This window comes from Mobula hypostoma, chromosome 9 (assembly GCF_963921235.1).
Source record: "Mobula hypostoma chromosome 9, sMobHyp1.1, whole genome shotgun sequence".
Lineage (NCBI taxonomy): Eukaryota > Metazoa > Chordata > Chondrichthyes > Myliobatiformes > Myliobatidae > Mobula > Mobula hypostoma.
The window spans coordinates 70040992-70061369 of NC_086105.1; the positions used below are offsets into that span (position 1 = coordinate 70040992).

General features: G+C 41.8%; 1 protein-coding gene across 2 annotated transcripts in view; it reads left to right on the top strand.

Annotated features, from left to right (window-relative positions):
• Positions 1–20378, top strand: part of LOC134351276 (chemokine-like protein TAFA-2) — a 678364-nt gene that overhangs the window by 501082 nt on the left and 156904 nt on the right. For both annotated transcript variants that reach the window (XM_063057345.1, XM_063057344.1), the window contains exons 4-5: positions 15585–15737; positions 19179–19303. In XM_063057345.1, coding sequence (XP_062913415.1) covers positions 15585–15737; positions 19179–19303 — 278 coding nt within the window. The remainder of the gene's footprint in view (positions 1–15584; positions 15738–19178; positions 19304–20378) is intronic.

Genomic DNA, 20378 nt, shown 5'->3' on the forward strand with positions numbered 1-20378 from the left:
TTAATGAAATCAAACATAAATAACTCAAATCCTGTTTACACTGGAAGAACAAGCTATAAAACTGCACCAATATAAATCTCAAACATAAATAATGCAGACCTGTTAATGTCATTGCCGGCTTTCTCTGCAGTATTGTTCGTGGACTCCGAACGGCAATAGTAGTGAGCAGTGAAAACAGGACAACCTCATTTATATATGCCAAGTGTTCTCGTGGAATAATATTTGCAAAATCTCTCATGTGTATACTTGCTAATGGTGTGTAGGTTTATAGTACTCATGAAAATGAAAATGTACCCTATATCTTGTCAATGAATCTGCTGCCCTCTGATTTTAAGGGAACATGAAAAGTTCTCTGCTATCAAAGTATGTATATACTTTCTCTTTTTCTCTCTTTCTTTGCTCTCCGTTTTCCCTCTCTCTCTCTATATATATATTTATATATATATAGATACACACATGCAGATAGATATGTATGCAAATACCTAATGCAAGTATCTGATAAGCCAGTCATGAGGCAGTAACTCAATGCATCAAAGCATAAAAGCATGAAGACAGGGCCAAGAGGTTCAGTTGTTCAGACCAAACGTCAGCATTTGAATGGGAAAGAAATGTGATCTAAGTGATTGACCATGGAATGATTATTGGTGCCAGACAGGGTGGCTTGCATATCTCTGAAATTGCTGATCTCCAGGTATGTTCACACACAACAGTCTCTAGAGTTTACAGACAACGGTACGAAAAACAAAAATCATCCAGTGATATATATATATAGAGTGGATTTTGGTTAATTGGGACACATTAGGATCAGTACATTTTGCCTGATTAAGTGGCTGCCCCAATTAGCTGGTTTCATGAAAAGAGTTAAAAAGGTATAAAAAAGACAAACTACCATTTACCATTTAATCTGTTTACCATTTAAATTATGAATTTAAATGAAACACAGAACAAATTAGAACACTAACGATGCTACTTTATACTTACATTTTACACTTATAACTGTGTGGCTAAACACAGTTCCAATGCCATATTCAACTCTGCTGTTAACACCACTGTTGTTGGCTGAACTAAAGGTGGTGATGAATCAGCATATAGGAAGAAAATTCAAAATCTAGCTGAGTGGTGTCACGACAACAACCTCTCACTCAATATCAGCAAGGCTAAGGAGATGATTATTGACTTCAGGAGGAGGAAACCAGAGGTCCATGAGCCAGTCCTCATCAGTGATCAGAGGCAGAGAAGGTCAGCAACTTTAGGTTCCTATGTGTTATAATTTCAGGGGATCTGTCCTGGATCCAGTTCATAAATTCCATTATGAAGAAAGCATGGCAGCGCCTATAATTTCTTAGAATTTGCAAAGATTTGGCATTTTATCTAGAACTTTGACAAACTTCTATAGATGTGTAGTGGAGAGTATATTGACTGGTTGCATCACAGACTGGTAGGGGAACACCAATGCCCCTGAATGGAAAAACCTACAAAACGTATGGATACGGCCCAGTCTATCACAGGTAAAGCCTTCCCCACCATTGAGCACATCTACATGTAGCACTGTCAAAGGCATCCAGGCCACGTGCTCTTCTTGCTGCTGCCATCAAAAGAAGAAGGTACAGGAGCTTCAAGACCCCCACCACCAGATTCTGTCATTACCACTCAACCATTAGGCTCTTGAACAGGGGATAGCTTTACTCAACTTTACTCACCAAATCACTGAACTGTTCCAACAACCTATAGACTCACTTTCAAGGACTCTTTAGCTCATGTTCTTGATATTTATTGTTTATTTACAAACATAGAAAATTAGAAGTCTACAGCATATTGTTGTGCCGAACATGTAACCTTCTGTAGGAAATGGCTAGAATTTTGATACCACATAGCCCTCTATTTTGTGAGCTATTTATTTATTATTATTATGTTTTCTCTTTTTGTACTTGCATAGTTTGTTGCATTATGCACTTTGGTGTTGTCCATCTTGTTGGTTATACTTTCATTGATTCTGTTGTATTTCCTTGTATTTTCATTGAATGCTCATAAGAAAATGAATCTCAGGGTTGTATATGGTGACATATATGTACTTTGATATTAAATTTACTTTGAGCTTTGAACTGTCTGTCTGTCTTGGTACCATATCCGATGCGGACTTTGGTGACCATGGTTTTCCATATAGATCTATCCTTCGTTTTTTGGATGACTTCTATTTCCTCGATGTGTAGCCACCTGGCTATGCTTTTGATGTACATAAGCCGAGACCTTCCTCAGGGTTTATACCCCTCAATCTTTCCAGAGAGTATGAGTTTTTCTAGTTCATCTTTCCGCATAATGTATCCTAGGAATCTGAGTTGTCTTTCTCGTATTGTTGGTATGAGTGATCGAACTGCTTGGGCTCTTCTGAGAACTTCTTCATTTGATGTGTGTGTGTGGTCCATGATATTTTTAACATTCTCCCGTAGAACCATAATTCAGCTGCTTCTAGTCTTTTTTCCATTGCTGGAGAATGGTCCAGCATTCACTTCCATAAGTCAGGTATATTTGAATTTGTTGACTTGTTTGATATTTGTATTTCCGATCTTGATCACAGTATTTTCATTGAATGCGCATAAGAAAATGAATCTCAGGGTTGTATATAGTGACATATATGTACTTGATATTAAATTTACTTTGAGCTTTGAACTACAATACTATAAAACTGTAGTTCTTAACAGTTATCGACAGACCAATTCATCCAGTGTACGCTGCCGTGTTCTTTTGACTGTAAATAAACAAAATCAGTGTCGACACCTAGTGTAGACTGCCTTCATATAATGCTTTTGATGATTCCATCCTCTAAATCTTCATTTTCATTGTAACATTTATGACCATTGTTGATACCTTCAAATTCTTCGCAGCTCCCAACTTTTTGAAGTAGTGAAATTGTTCCATTTTCACTCCCAGCCGTTTCTGGCGTCTCCAAGCCAGAATGATTGAAACCTCAGTGAGTAAAACAGTCCAAGTTGTCTTACTGCTTATTTCTTGCCAACTTTCAATTACAAAAATCATTGCTTTTTTAACACAAACACATGCAACTGACACTATTTAAAAGCTGGTCACTCTAGGCACGGTGTAGTGTTTAATGGCCACATAAATGCATGCGACTGGCTCAAGTTAGAAACTTTGGCAACAGTCTCCTGTCCCAAACAAACAAAGGGAATCCCAGCTATTTTCACTATTAGCTTTTGTTCTTTAAGAGTTGTCGCAGATAAGCGGGTATCCCTGATGAACTGACGGCCCACTTAAGCAGAATCCACTGTGTGTACTATATTGGAAGACTGCTGGCCCAAGGCTTGGATTATGTCAGTTAAGAATTGGTTTCCAAGTGATGTTCATGCTTTCCTCGACATTATGTCTGTTCCACATCACACTGCTGACAGCTCAGTGGAGGCAGAAGACTAATCATTGAAAATGGTGGTGCCTAGGAAATTCATTTTCACAGAGGGTGTGTATTTCTGAAATGGTTTTTCCTGGAAGACAGTGGAGAACAAGTTTACAGCCCTCTGCAGCCTCTTTTGATCACGTGCATTGGAGCCTCCTTACCAGGTGGTGATACAAATGTCCCCAGTAGAAATTTACTAGGGTCTTTGGTGGCCAATTTCCTCAAACTCCTAGTGAAGTAGACTCACCAGTGTGCCTTCTTCATGATTCTAGCTACTGTCTATAAGGAGTTTGCAGGATTTTCCTGCGACCACATGGGTTTCCTCCAGGTGATTTGGTTTCCTCGCTCAGTCCAAAGGGTTAGTAGGTTATTTGGTCATGTGGGCGTAATTTTGTGACACGGGCTCCCTGGGCTGGATAGGCCTGTTCCAATGTTCTAATCTAAATAAATAAAAATTTTCAATGATTTTAAGTTCCCTGGCCCCCACCACTTTATTTTCACCATGGATGTCCAGTCCCTATATACCTCCATCCCCCACCAGGAAGGTCTCAAAGCTCTCCACTTCTTTTTGGATTCCAGACCTAACCAGTTCCCCTTTACCACCACTCGCCTCTGTCTAGCGGAATTAGTCCTTACTCTTAATAATTCCTCCTTTGGCTCTTCCCATTTCCTCAAACTAAAGGTGTAGCCATGGGCACCTGGATGTGTCCCAGCTATGCCTGCCATTTGTTGGCTTTGTGGAGGAATTCATGTTCCAAGCCTATACTGTATCTGTCCCCCACTTTTCCTTTGCTACATTGATGACTGCATTTGCGCTGCTTCCTGCACACATGCTGAGCTCGTTGACTTCATTAACTTTGCCTCCAACTTTCACCCTGCCCTCAAGTTTACCTGATCCATTTCCGACACCTCCCCCCCCCCCCCTGATCTTTCTGTCTCTGTCTTTGGAGACAGCTTATCTACTGATAGAAACCATAGAAACCATAGAAACTACAGCACAGAAACAGGCCTTTTGGCCCTTCTTGGCTGTGCCGAACCATTTTCTGCCTAGTCCCACTGACCTGCACACGGACCATATCCCTCCATACACCTCCCATCCATGTATCTGTCCAATTTATTCTTAAATGTTAAAAAAGAACCTGCATTTACCACCTCGTCTGGCAGCTCATTCCATACTCTCACCACTCTCTGTGTGAAGAAGCCCCTGCTAATGTTCCCTTTAAACTTTTCCCCCCTCACCCTTAACCCACGTCCTCTGGTTTTTTTCTCCCCTTGCCTCAGTGGAAAAAGTCTGCTTGCATTCACTCTATCTATACCCATCATAATTTTATATACCTCTATCAAATCTCCCCTCATTCTTCTACACTCCAGGGAATAAAGTCCTAACCTATTCAACCTTTCTCTGTAACTGAGTTTCTCAAGTCCCGGCAACATCCTTGTAAACCTTCTCTGCACTCTTTCAACCTTATTTATATCCTTCCTGTAATTTGGTGACCAAAACTGAACACAATACTCCAGATTCGGCCTCACCAATGCCGTATACAACCTCATCATAACATTCCAGCTCTTATACTCAATAAACGCAAACAACAGGAATACAGCAGATGCTGGAAATTCAGTCCTGACGAAGGGTCTCGGCCTGAAACGTCGACTGCGCCTCTTCCTATAGATGCTGCTTGGCCTGCTGCGTTCACCAGCAACTTTGATGTATGTTGCTTATACTCAATACTTTGATTAATAAAGGCCAATGTACCAAAAGCTCTCTTTACGACCCTATCTACCTGTGACGCCACTTTTAAGGAATTTTGTATCTGTATTCCCAGATCCCTCTGTTCCACTGCACTCCTCAGTGCCTTACCATTAACCCTGTATGTTCTACCTTGGTTTGTCTTTCCAACATGCAATACCTCACACTTGTCAGTATTAAACTCCATCTGCCATTTTTCAGCCCATTTTTCCACCTGGTCCAAGTCCCTCTGCAGGCTGTGAAAACCTTCCTCACTGTCTACTACACCTCCAATCTTTGTATCATCAGCAAATTTGCTGATCCAATTTACCACATTATCCTCCAGATCATTGATATAGATGACAAATAACAATGGACCCAGCACCGATCCCTGTGGCACACCACTAGTCACAGGCCTCCACTTGGAGAGGCAATTCTCTACCACTCTTTGGCTTCTTCCATTGAGCCAATGTCTAATCCAATTTACCACCTCTCCATGTATACCTAGTGACTGAATTTTCCTAACTAACCTCCCATGCGGGACGTTGTCAAAGGCCTTACTGAAGTCCATGTAGACAATATCTACTGCCTTCCCTTCATCCACTTTCCTGGTAACCTCCTCGAAAAACTCCAATAGATTGGTCAAACATGACCTACCACGCACAAAGCCATGTTGACTCTCCCTAATTAGTCCCTGTCTATCCAAATGCTTGTAGATTCTGTCTCTTAGTACTCCCTCCAATAACTTACCTACTATCGACGTTAAACTTACTGGCCTATAATTTCCCGGATTACTTTTCGATCCTTTTTTAAACAATGGAACAACATGAGCCACTCTCCAATCCTCCGGCACCTCACCTGTAGACAGCGACATTTTAAATATTTCTGCCAGGGCCCCTGTAATTTCAACACTAGTCTCCTTCAAGGTCCAAGGGAACACCCTGTCAGGTCCCGGGGATTTATCCACTTTAATTTTCCTCAAGACAGCAAGGACCTCCTCCTTTTCGATCTGTACAGTTTCCATGATCTCACTACTTGTTTCCCTTAATTCCATAGACTTCATGCCAGTTTCCTTAGTAAATACAGGTGCAAAAAACCTATATAAGATCTCCCCCATTTCCTTTGATGTCTACTATAAGCCTACTGACTCTCACAGCTATCTGGACTATTCCTTTTCTCACCCTGTCTCTTGCAAAAATGCCATCCCCTTCTCGCAATTCCTCCGTCTCTGCCGCATCTGCTCTCAGGATGAGGCTTTTCATTCCAGGATGAGGGAGATGTCTTCCTTTTTTAAAGAAAGGGGCTTCACTTCCTCCACCATCAACTCTGCTCTCAAACGCATCTCTCCCATTTCACGCACATCTGCTCTCACCCCATCCTCCCACCACCCCACTAGGGATAGGGTTCCCCTTGTCCTCACCTACCACCCCACCAGCCTCTGGGTCCAACATATAATTCTCCATAACTTCCACCACCTCCAACGGGATCCCACCACCAAGCACATCTTTCCCACCCCCCCCCTTTCTGCTTTCCACAGGGATTACTCCCTATGCGACTCCCTTGTCCACTCATACCCCACCCCCCCATCCCTTCCCACCGATCTCCCTCCCGGCACATATCCTTGTAAGCGGAACAAGTGCTACACATGCCCTTACACTTCCTCCCTTACCACCATTCAGGGCCCCAGACAGTCCTTCCAGGTGAGGTGACACTTCACCTGTGAGTCGGCTGGGGTGATATACTGCGTCTGGTGCTCCTGGTGCGGCCTTCTATAAATTAGCAAGACCTGACGCAGTCTGGGAGACCGTTTCGCTGAACACCTACGCTCTGTCCACCAGAGAAAGCAGGATTTCCCAGTGGCCCACATTTTAATTCCACATCCCATTCCCACTCTGATATGTCTATCCACAGCCTCCTCTACTGTAAAGATGAAGCCACACTCAGGTTGGAGGAACAACACCTTATATTCCGTCTGGGTAGCCTCCAACCTGATGGCATGAACATTGACTTCTCTAACTTCTGTTAATGCCCCTCCTCCCCTTCATACCCCATCCCTTATTTATTTATAATTTTTATATTCCCCCCCTTTTTTTCTCTCTCTCTTTTTTCTCCCTCTGTCCCTCTCACTATAACTCCTTGCCTGCTCTCCATCCTTCGGGTTCCCCTCCCCCTTTCTTTCTCCCTAGGCCTTCCGTCCCATGATCCTCTCCCTTCTCCAGCCTTGTATCCCTTTTGCCAATCACCTGTCCCGCTCTTGCTCCCTCCCTCCCCCTCCTGTCTTCTCCTATCATTTTGGATCTACCCCTCCCCCTCCCACTTTCAAATCTCTTACTATCTCTTCTTTCAGTTAGTCCTGATGAAGGGTCTCAGCCCAAAATGTCGACTGTACCTCTTCCTAGAGACGCCTGCTGCGTTCACCAGCATTTTTTGTGTGTGTTGGCAAAAATTATTGAATCAAGGCTTTGGGCTCAGAATGGATTCTCGCAAACAGAGTCGTCACATCAGGCCCCTTCCCCTCATTTCCCTGAATCCTCACTACCTATTCTCTCTTTCGCAGACCCATCGCTCCCTGTTCTAAATTATTTTAACACTTACTACTAAGTAATTTATGGGTTCCATTTAATCTACTAGCTTGTCTTTTGGGATGTGGGAGGAAATTGGTGGTGTGGATGAAAACTTGTGGTCGCAGGGAGAACATGCAAACTCTGTGCTGGTGGTCAGGTTTGAACCCGAGTTTCTGAAACTGTGAAGCAGTGGTACTAACTACTGAACAGTCATTCCTCTTCAGCCAGCGAGAAGGCAGGAAGGGAGGGAAATCCTTTATAGCAGGGGTCCCAACCTCTTTTATGCCATGGACCCCTACCATGAACCAAGGGGTCAGTGGAGGTGGGTAAACCATAACAAGGCAAGCTTCCTTGAGCAGTGCTTTTGGAGACTAGAAAGCCAGAAGGTTTGAAGCAAGAAGGAAACAAAGTGAGAGCTTGAACTAAGTACACGTGACTGAAGATTGTCGGCTTGAATTTAGAAGTGTTGTATCTTCAACACTTGTCACTTTAAGCTTTTCTCTGCTTGTATTTTTCCTTAAAAAATACAAAAGAGTGAGTGGGAACACTCAGTGCACCAGTCTGACTACTATTCAGTTGGATGTTTGCTGGTGTGCATTATAAAATTATTTGATGCGTAGCCTGTTCAGAATTTTCAATGACCCCACCCACAGAGTTCCAAATCCCTATTTTTTTTTAAGCAGAATAATGCTTATCAAGTCCATTGCTAAAAGACCTAGCCAAAATTTGATATTTCTTTCTTTGACTCATCCACTTCCCCCACCAAGAGATCGCTTCTCAGTATTTACCCTTTTGAATCTCTTCATTGACACTTTGATAAGCTCAAGTTGTAAAGTTGTTCCTTTAAGGTTGTTATAGCTGGGTGTGGTAATGGGGACAAGCTTCCACTACCTATTAAATGCTCCCAATGGCGTGCATCTCAAATGTCCTCTGAGAACCAAGCTCAGCTCCTGGCCTTCACATGTGGCTTAGCTTCTAAGCCCGGTGAAATTTTTCTAATGACAGGAGAAGGGGCAAAGGCAGGTTTCTGGCAACTTAAAGCCTGTTGCTTCAGGCAGACGGGACTTGTTAGCCATGGGAGCTCAACCAGGAGAAGGAAAATTCTGATCTCAAACCTCTGCAGCCCTGTATACCCACTCATGGAGAAGGCTTTGGAAGTAGACCCAGAGGAAAAATCCAGAGCTGGTCCTAAGGCAGTCCTATGTTGAGTTCAATGCTGACTGCCAACTCCTGTGTCACCGCTGGTGCCAAACAGAATCGGTCTCTACCATTCCTTTGGATTGAGCAACTGTGTGGAGAGGGAGAGACGGCTACATAGGCAATAGCTTCCTCTCCATAATGTACAGTATGGCTTGCATGCTGGCTTGTGTGTCCTGCTGAAGGGTTTTGGCCTGAAACGTCATCTGTACCTTTTTTACTACAGATGCTACCTGGCTTGTTGAGTTCCTGCAGCATTTTATGCGTGTTGCTTGGATTTCCAGCATCTGTAGATTTTCTCTTGTTGGTGTATCACAGAGTCAGCTGGAATACAACATTCGTGATTGATCCCGACCAACGGAGAGCCTCATATTGTCTGGTCCTTCACCCTCCTCTTCTATGCATGCCATTCAGTCCATGTACACTAATCACGTTCTTCTGCAGCTGGTCCATATCTTTCTCTACTTTGCCCATTTACATGCTCGTCTAAAGGTGTTAAGTAGTGTGACTGTGTCTTGCGGTGATTTTCAGATGTCAACCACCTTCTATGTAAACACTTTCCTTTCAAATCCCCTTTAAACCTCCTTCCTCTCACCTTAAACCTCCGGCCTTCTGTTTTTGATAGCCCCACTATGGGAAAAATATACTGACTATCTCTATCACCTAATTTTATAAACCTCTATCAGGTCACTTCTCAGTCACAGGAAAACAAATGCAACCAGTCCAAACTCTCCACGTTAACTAAAGTTAAGCAATTCAGGCCTCATCTTGGTGAAAAGCTCTGCAATCTTTCCAGCATAACTGAGTCCTTCTTACAACATAGTAATCAGAACTGCGCAATGTACTCCAAGTGCATTATTTTGTAAAGTTGCAACATAACGTCCCTATTTTTATATACACAAAGGCCGTATTCTTTCTTCACTGCCCTATCGCCTGTGTTGAATTTGAACTCCAAGTTATGTCTGTCTGTTCAGTGACGTTCCTTGGTACTCTGGCTTTATATATCCTATCTGACTTCCAAAATGCATCACTTCACACCTCTTACAATTAAATTCCATCTGCTAATGATCTGCCCGACCTTCCATCTGATCTATATCCTGCTGCAGCCTTGGACAATCTTCTTCACGATCCACCCCATCACCAACTTTCAATTCATCAGCAGACTGGGTAGTTGTGCCTCCAGGATTCACATGCAGCTTGTTAATATATACCATGAACAATAAATGTCCCAGCACCGATCCCTGTGAAACATCACTGGTCAAAAAAGCATCTATCCACCACTGCCCTCTGCTTCCTATTACCAGGCCAATTAATCAGCTCACATTGGTTCCTATGTGCCTTAACCTTCTGGGCTAGCCTACCATACAGAAACCTGTTAAATACCTTACTGAAGTCCATATAAGACAGTAAGACAAAAGAGCAGAATTAGGCCATTTAGCCCATTGAGTCTGCTCTGGCATTCCATCATGGCTAATTTAATTTCCCTCTCAACTCCATTCTCCTTTATTCCGCCTGTCACCTTTAACGCCCTTATGACTCAAGAACTTATCAAACTCCGCTTTAAGTATACCCAATGAGCTGGCCTCTACAGCCATTTGTGGCAATCATTTCCACAGATTCACCACACTCTGGCTAAAGAAATTCCTCCTTACTGCTGTTCTAAAAAGAGGTCCTTCTATTCCGAGGCTATGCCCTCTGGTCCTAGACTCCCCCACAGTTGGAAACATTCTCTCCATGTCTACTCTATCGAGGCCTTGCCGACATAGTTCACCAATGAGGGAGATTGAAACATCGAGGTGAACGCAGAGGTTTGGAGATCGTTTGGGTGTTCCAGTGCTCTGCAGTCTCCGAGAGGAGTCCAGGAGACAAAAGCAGTGTGTGTGAACCTCGTGGTGGGCAGGCTAAGAGACGGGGTGCAGGCCAAAGTTTGCCTCTATTTTACCGATTAAAGTGATGAGGGAGATTGAAACATGGAGGTGAATGCAGAAGGTGAGCACTGGCTGCCTGTCCTTCGATCGCTCAGCTACTGGAGAGGAGAGGGCCAGCTGCTGTGCTCCGTTTTTGTTCATTATTTTGTGTGAGTGGGGGGCGGATTTGGGGGTTGATGATTGTACTGCCTTTGTTTTGTTTTTTGGTTCTTGGCTACCTGGAGAAGAGGAATTCCAGGGTTGTATCCTTTGATAATAAATGAACCTTTGAACCTTTGAAGTCTCCTGAGGGGTAAGTTTTTCACAGAAGGTGGTATGTACATGGTCAAACTGCCAAAGGTAGTGATAGAGGCAGGTACATTTGCAATATTTAAAAGATATTTAAACATATACATGGAAAGGGAAGGTTTAAAAAACAGGCAAATAGGACTTGCTCAGACATCATGGTCAGTATGGATGAGTTGGACTGAAGGGCTCTCTTCAATGATGTGTAATTCTGTGACTCTATAACCATCCTAAAGTAATAAAGTACACCTTGTACCTTCCCTTCTAACAAACTTTATTGAACATTGGTTATAGCTGTAGCTAATATTATGTGATGTTTCACAGCCTCTTTGGATTTCAATTCTGATACTGAAAACAACTGAATCTTAGAATGCAAGCTCAAATGATAAATAAAAACGCTTGGGCTCCATTCTATTGTTTGGAATTAAAGTGATTCATTTGTTGTAAAGAAGTGCCGTTGGTCAGGGACATTTCTCATTTCCATGTTAATGTTCATGTTTGATTCACTTTGTCAGTTTTTGCACTACTTTTGTACGAGATCTATTCGCTTAAGGATGGCAAGTCAATGGCACAGTTTAGTTGTCTGACTGTTACACCAGAATCACTTGTTAAATAATTTACAACAGAATACTTGTGTTGGGAAGGGATCATATTGATTAAGTAATTTTCTTTGTATATCTTCTATATTTAATCATGGCTATACTAGAAGTGGCCAGAGGTATAGTATGGTTAGGGCTGATACCATGCTGGGCATGAACTGGTTCCTGCTGGATTGGTGTCGGCTCACTAGTCTCAGCTGTCCTATGATGTCGGGCGGGGGGCGTGGGGGAAGAAAGGGAAGCGATTGCCGTACATCTTTCACAACCTCAGGGTGTCAGTCAGGTGTCATAGTCATTTGTATGATGGAAGAAAAGAGTGTGTGCTTGTTAATTGGAACCTTGGGAGACTTCATTATAAGTTACAAAAAGAAAATTAGATTATTATTCATCTTCTACCCTGCTGCTGTAAGACTATTAAATGGTGCCCTAGTAAAATAAGATTGACTCTTGACCTCATAATCTATCCTGTTATAGTTTTGCACCATATTGTTTAACTGCACCACACTTCCTCTATCGCTGTTACACTTTATTCTGTGCTGTTATTGTTTTACATTGTTCTCCCTCAATGAACTGTGTAATAATTTGATTTGCATGAACAGTGTACAAGAAAGGCTTTTCACTCTACCTCAGTACATGTGATAATAATGAACCAATTCCAATTTCTTCACACGAACTTGGAAATCAAGGAGCAGACTTCCATCTGTATATATATCTCCGGTCATTCTAGACATCTTCTTTCTAAAACAAAAAGCTTCATCATAGTCTGACAGGTGCTTTGTTGTAGCAGCATGCCAGGTTTATACGGGAGAGAAGTCAAAGACCTACATGGGAACAAATATTGGTCAGACTCTGAACTCCAACCTTATTCAAATATTGGATTCAATCTTGTCCTTGTGTGATTTTGATCTTGCTCAGATTTATTTCATGAATCACATTAAGGAAGTGTTCAATTCTTGGAATATTGAAATGCTAACAACATCTACCAGAACCGTGCAAAAGTCTCGGGGTCATGTAAAAAAATTCTGTTAAACGAAGATGCTTTCATAGATAAAGAAAAAGAAAAGTTTCTAGATACCAATAAATTTATTATAAAGAGCAGTAAACAGGAAGAAACTAAATCAAATCAATATTTGGCAAGACCACCTTTCCCTTAAAAACTGCATCAGTTCTACTGCATAGTTTTGTAAGAAATTCGGCTGGTAGGTTATTCTAAGCATCTTGGAGAATTTGCCACAGTTCTTCCCATAGACTTTGGCTGTCTCCCTTGCTCCTGTCTCTCCAGGTAATCCTAAACAGCCCTGATGACATTGAGATCAGGGTTCTATGGAGACCATACCATTTGTTGCAGAATTCTTTCATTCTTTTTTTCACTGCAGTTGGTTCTTTATAACCTTGGTCGTGTGACTGGGATCAATGTCCTGCTGCAGAGTGAAGAAGGGGCTGATCAGAAGCCTCCCTGATAGTATTGTGTGATGGATAAAAATCTGCTTGTACTCAGCATTGATGATTCCATTAGTTCTGACCAGATCACCAACTCCATTTATAAAAATGCAGCCCTAAGCTTGCAAGGAACCTCCGCCATGCCTCACTGTTGGCTGCAGACACTTATTCATGTAGCACTCTTCAGCTCTTCTTTGGGCAAACTGCCTCCTGTTTGGGCAAAAAACTTCAAAATTTGACTTCTCAGTTCATAGCACTTGCTGCTATTGTTCAGCACCCCAGTCCTTGTGCATTTGTGCAAAGATGAGTCTCTCAGCTGTATTTCCAATTTGGAGGACGAGATTTTTGGCAACAACTCTTCCACGAAGACCACTTCTGACAAGCCTTCTCCGGACTGTAGAGGGGTGTACTTGGTTTCCAGTGGTTTCTGAGAGTTCAGAGCTGACAGCAGTGCTGGGCTTCTTCTGATTTAATCGGGACACCAGTTTGATGTTCTCTCATCTGCTGCACACAGTTTCCTTGGCCGACCACTGCATTTCTGGTTCCTCAAACTTGCCAGTTTCTTTATGTTTCTTCAGAAGAGCTCGGACAGCACATCTTGGACCTCCCATCCGTGGTGAAATCTCTGCTTGGGAGGAAAAGTCCCTTGCTGATACAGTGTGACCATGTTATGGCTTGTTGCGAAGCTCGCTTTTGCTAGAGTACAAGACTTGATGATTTGGAGGTTAAACTGTCACATCTGCCACATGCCCACATTTTAGTTGGTTGTCCTTCACTCAGTTCCTCTACTTCTGCTTCTGTTTCAGTTAATCAGTTTAGTTCATTCAATTTATGATACCATTGATCATTAGCACCTGCTTGTTATCTCTGTTTAATCATGCATTGGTTTATTACTTAATATGTTACTTTCTTTAATGAAATACAAAAATTTCTCTGTAATATTTAAACTTTTGGAAAATGAATGTTTGGAAATCTAAAATTTGCTCTTTTCTACAGACACACTGATGCAGAAGACAAAAAAATAAACATCTAACACAAAATATAAAAAATCTCATGTGTCTAAGACTTTTGCACAGTTCTGTGGGTTCACAATTTAATCTCATAAGATTCATTTCTCATGTGAGCTGGTGCATATAAAAACTGAGCCAGTATTTTCATTTGCTTTCTAACTCCTTGGCAAACATTGTTTGGTTAGAGACTGGCTGAACACACAGACAACTCAAATTAGGTTACCTGCCTGTAAATATGACTACACTAGCTAGTAATCACATTTTCACGTTGCCAAAGACTTCATGCTTCTTGGAGAATTGTTCTAATAGTAAACATAACTTGAGTGTACTCAGGCACGAGGCATATGGATCAACATCAGTGACTGAGGTACTGAAGCTAATGGTGGGTCTGATTTACCTGTCCAGTCAACAGTGTTGATCAATCACAAACACAAGAGATTCTGCAGATGCTGGAAATCCAAAGCAACACATACAAAACACTGGAGGAACTCAGCAGGTCAGGCAGCATCTATGGAAAAGAGTAAACAGTCGACGTTTCTGGTTGAGGCCCTTCATCAGGACTGGAGAAAAGACATTAGACCCTTCTCTAACCTTTAAGAAGGGTCTAATCTCTTATTTTTCCAGTCCTGATGAAGGATCTTGACCTGAAACTTCGACTGTTTACTCTTTTCCAATCATGCTTTCTATATGTAGATTTTGACCATCTTTCTCTCACACTGACCAATACTAATGCATCTGTCTTTTCACTTATCTAAAAAGCAATTTGTGGATTGACCTGAAATGCCAACAGCTCCTCTCCCACCACAGGGCCAGTACTCAGTAGAGTTTAGAAGAATTGGGGGAGGGATCACCTTGAAACCTATAGAATATTGATAGGTCTACATAGAGTAGACACAGAGAGGATGTTTCCTCTAGAGGGGGAGTCTAGATCCAGGGGGCACAACCTCAGAATAATATTGTTTATGCCATGGACCCCTGCCATTAACTGAGGGGTCCACAGACCTCAGGTTGAAAGCCTCTGGAACAGAAGGACGTCCCTTGAGAACGGAGATGAGAAGGAACTTCTTTAGCTAGAGAGTGGCGAATCTGTGAAATTCATTGCCACGGACGGCTGTTGAGGCCAGGGCTGAAAGGTTCTATATTAGTAAAGGTGTCAAAGGTATTGAGGTGAAGGCAGGAGAATGGGGTTGAGAGGGATAATGAATCAGCCATGATGGAATGGCAGAGCAGACTTGATGGGCCAAATGGCCTAATTCTGTTCCTATGTCTTCAGGTTTTAAGGTTTTCCAGACTCGAACACTCTTTGCCATGAGTGATGAAGGCAAGCAGACCATATGCCCCAGCGATGAAGGAAAACACTCCAAATGCTGGTCTCAAACACGTGTCTAAATGGTGCTTTCACTGACCTGCTCTTCTTGTTGTTGCACAGCTCACCATGTTAAGACTGGCACCTGCGAGGTAGTGGCTTTACACCGGTGCTGCAACAAGAACAAAATTGAAGAGCGGTCCCAGACCGTGAAGTGCTCCTGTTTTCCAGGACAAGTAGCAGGAACGACACGTGCCACCCCTTCCTGTGTGGATGGTAGGTTTGTGTCTGCTTCGTGCTGGATCAGGGTGTAGAACTGTTATTATTTTAGTACTCTTCTTGTAGCTTGCTTATAATTTTTATTTAATCACATATATGTGTAATTGTTCAGTAAATTTTCAAGTAATTGTAGTGGAGCTGAACCTACATTTTTCTGCAAGCTTCTCAAATTTTCTGCGGTGGGTGTCACACCACTTGGATGTTATTGATTACTCGGGCCTGTTCTTGCAGGAGTTTTAAAGAATGATAGAGAGATCACATTGAAACCTACCAACAGCCAATTCACATTGATATAAAATAAGATTGGAAGGAAGCCATATAAATTAATTCAAATTAAATGATAATATTTGGCAAAAGAGCCCCATCTTCTTTCAAAATCGAATCGAGGATCAAAAGTTCTACTTCAAATTTTTTCCTAACTAAGACAAAATATTACTTGAGAAAACCATTGAATTAATGTGGAGACAAAGGTATCTTTCCATTTCAATAAATAGCCCTTCTTGCCAACAATGTAACAAATGCAATTACATGTTGGTCTGAAGATGAAATACCCTGAACATGATGCGGAACTATTCCAAATAGAACAGTCAATGTATTAGGTTGCAAATTAATTTTCAGAGCTTTAGAAATTGTAGAAAATAAAGATTTCCAAAAAGATTTTAATGAGGAACATGACCAGAACATATGAGACAAAATGGCTACTTAGTTTTACACCTATCACAATAGTTGTCTATGTTAGGAAATATTTTGGATAGTCTCTCCTTTGTTAAATAATAATGGTGAACAATTTTAAATTGAATTGGTACATATCAAAGAAGAATTGACCATTTTCAGAACACTTAACCAATCTTCATTAACAAAGGTCATATTAAGTTCTCTCTCCCAATCTTGTTTAATCTTTAGTGAGAGGTTATCTTTTTGTAGTAAAAATAAATTATAAATTATGCCAATGGAACCTTTCACTAAAGGATTCATATTCAAAATAGTATCCAACAAATCAGATTCTTGCATATATGGAAACTTAGATAAGTATTTTTGTAAAAAATGTCTAACCTGAATAGATGATTGTAAGACGTATTTCTTCGGGAGTTGGTTCCTAATGGTTTTTTTTCCCTTTTTTTTCTTTTTTCTTCTTTTTTCTTTTTCCTTCTCTTGCAGTTAGTGGGGTTTTCTTTTAGTTAGTTGGTGTTCTCTTTTTTCCTTCTTTTATTTATAAAAATTTTTTTTTTCATTATCTTATATTGTTCTTTTTTGTTAAGTTTTTTTTCAGCTTTATTAACTGTATATATATCAATTTCTTGAAGTCTTGTATCATTTTATAGCTGTAGAAGATTATGTATCAATAAAAAAATTTTAAAAATGAAATAAATGAAATCTACCAGATATTGAAAAGCCTATATTGAGTGGATGTAGATGTTTCCAATAGTGGGAAGTCTAAGACCAGAGGGCACAGCCTCAGAATACAAGGACACCCCTTTAGAATGGAGATGAGGAGGAATTTCTTTGGCCAGAGAGTGGTGAACCTGTGGAATTCATTGCCACAGACAGCTGGGAAGGCCAAGTCATTGGGTATATTTAAAGCAGAGTTTGATAATTTCTTGATTTGTAGGACTTCAAAGGTTATGGGGAGAAGACAGGAGAGTGGGACTGAGAGGGGAAATAAGTGATGGAATGGCGGAGCAGACGCAATGGGCCGAATGGCCCAATTCTGCTCCCATGTTTTGTGGTCTGCATTGTTATCTCTGGAATCAGTTCTGTTAATCAGTAGTCTGAGTACGAGCGGACCAAAGATTATTCTCTTTGTCTCCTTTTTTCTTTGCTCTTGTAACATTTAATAAAATGGTAGTAACCACTAAGTCTCGTCCTTGACTTCCAAAGAATCCTGGATTGATATCATCACCACATCCAACACTCCTTAACGCCGAGCCTCGACTGAAATCAGGGAAAATGGTCAGATCTCCTGTGGCATTCAATGAGTGACAACTTCCTTCTATCTAATTTATAATCCTGCATTCTTGAACAACTAATTGGATTGGAATCATTATTTGCACTCACCAGGATAATTAGTTCTGCAGACAAAGAACTATAGTGAAGATGAATCCAATGTTCATTGAAAAATTTTTAAAGGAATATTTTCCTCATCCTGTGAAGATTCTGGATTATCAACATTGACTCTAACCATGTTAAGACTGCATGATTATTGCACAGACTTTCCACTCATTTACACGATGACCAGTCTGCCTCTCACATTCATTTATGCATGTAGGACCTTTATCCCTTAATCTCCTCACCCATTAAAATTTACCTTCGCCTGTATTTCCATCTTAGTACTGTTAAGGGACAGGACTCTAGATCTGCACTACCCTTTGTGCAGAGTGGTGCTTCCTGATATCTGCCCTTAACAGCCTAACACTAGTTTTAAGGTAACATTTTGGTCTCATTTAGCAGTGGAAATATTTCCTCATGATCTGATTTTCCTTTGATCATTCAAAACAGCTTTTAGTTCACACCTTAATCTTCCATACTTAACAGAACAGAATTCAGAACTAATACCTCGAGGACATATTGCGCATGGGAGTAGGTCAATAAATCTCTTAAGTCTGCTTCACCATGTTATAATATAGTGCCTGAACATTTACATTGTCCCAACTTTCCTGGCCTTTATTCAGTGACCCAAAATCTCTTGATCTCAGTTCTGAATTCGCGGCTCCCTGTGACAAAATTGCTCCTTATTTGTCCTAAATGGCCATCCCCACACAACAAAATATGGCCCCCCGTTCTTGACTCACTAGGCAAGTCAATAATCTCTTAATATGTACTCCGTTAAACACCTCACAATTTAATTTTTCAACAAAACTATCTCCCATTCTAAAAAAAACCCAAAGAATACCAGCCAATTCCACTCAATCTCTCATCAGAGATGACAGCTGTCTCGATCGGAGGAATCAATCTAATGAATCTTTGTTACATTTCTTTTAAGGCAATTGATAGGGACACAAAAAATGGAGAATATTGGACGAAAAGGAAATGTAACATAATTACCAGAGTAACATAAGCAAAATGCTGGAGGAACTCAACAGGTCAGGTAGTATCAATGGAAAGGAATAAAGAGTCGATGTTTCGGGCTTCATCAGGACTGGAAAGGAAGCGGGTAGCACGGCGTTAATCTTCTGAACTGAACAGTATGGAGTACTTGTGTCCTCCATCGCCCTTCCTATCCAGTCCTGATGAAGGGTCTCAACCCGAAACATCAACTGTGGATTCCCCACCATAGATGCTGCCTGAACTGCAGAGTTCCTCCATTGTTTTGAGTGTATTGTTGAAGAACAGAGGGCTATCTGGGAGGGAAGGATTAGAGTATGTTAAGAGATCAGCATAACATCGTGGATTATAGCTCTCAAGGGGAAGATAAATTAATAAACTTTTACTTTGTTTTAGCTTCAATAGTTTTACAGAAATGGTGGTGTCAAATGCAGCCATGCCTTGATGGAGAGGAATGCAAAGTACTGCCCGATCGCACTGGTTGGAGTTGTGCCTCTGGAAATAAAGTCAAGACAACTAAGGTGAGTCGAACATCTGCTTCCTTTCCAACCAGAGAACATTTCAATTTTAGTGTGTGGCTATTATAAAAGGTGTTATATTTCACTATACAACTGGACTTTAACCTGAGCTGCATTTGTACCACAGCTGCTGGTTGGGGTTCTAGCTAGGTGGCGGTTGTCTGTTATGTACGATGATGATAAGAAACTTGTACAGGACAGCTTTTAAAGTGGAAAAGCCGTTGCACTGGAGCATTTCCACTCTCCCAACCTCAGAAGTCCAAGTCTAGTGGTACGAACAAGTGTCACAAACTGGGGTCTTCCTGGTTTGCAGTGGATGACCACGACATCTTCTGTGCTTTGTCATGCCCTTCGCTCTCCATGGAACATTGCAGTACCCTCTTCCTGGAAGCTGGATCTCACTGTAGATCTCAATTGCCCAGTCTACCGGAGCTGAATTCGCATGCTGGCACAGGCACGTCCCAGACTCACTGGGTTATGAGGCCCACCGTTACCCTCACCTGGTTTAGTCCTCCAGTCGACGCAGTGTACCGGGGTGGGGCCGCTCTCGCATGCAAACAGCTACTTGGAGCCACAGTGAGAGCTGAATGTCCAGTGGGGACCAAAGGTGAGTGAGCAGCCCCAGAATGGACATGACAAGCCCCTTCCCCAGAGGTGCGGCCCCTCTCCGGACACCCCAGCCAGTTTCTGCTCTATTTACACCACCTTGCTGGAACTCTGTTTCTCCTGTCCAGGAGAGACATCTGCAGGGTGGCAGTTCTGAATGCCAGGCAGGTGTGCACCATGTCTGAGCTCAGTTAGGTGCTGTGTTGTGATTGCTATTGGTCTTTCAACTCATTTGAAACTTGTCCAAATGGATTGGACGAAAACTTCCTCTGTCTGCTGAAAAAGTGTAATTATTTTGCGCTGTTCGAATCCAGGTCCTAAGAGCTGTAAAGGTCTATTGCCTTTGCTCTTTTTATTTGAAGAGGAGGAAGATATTACATGGGTACCCACATCAATGTTCCCTGGAAGAAATAACATCAGAGCAGATTCCGTTGTCCATCAGGTGAAAGGGCAGCTTAGTGGTTAGCGTAAC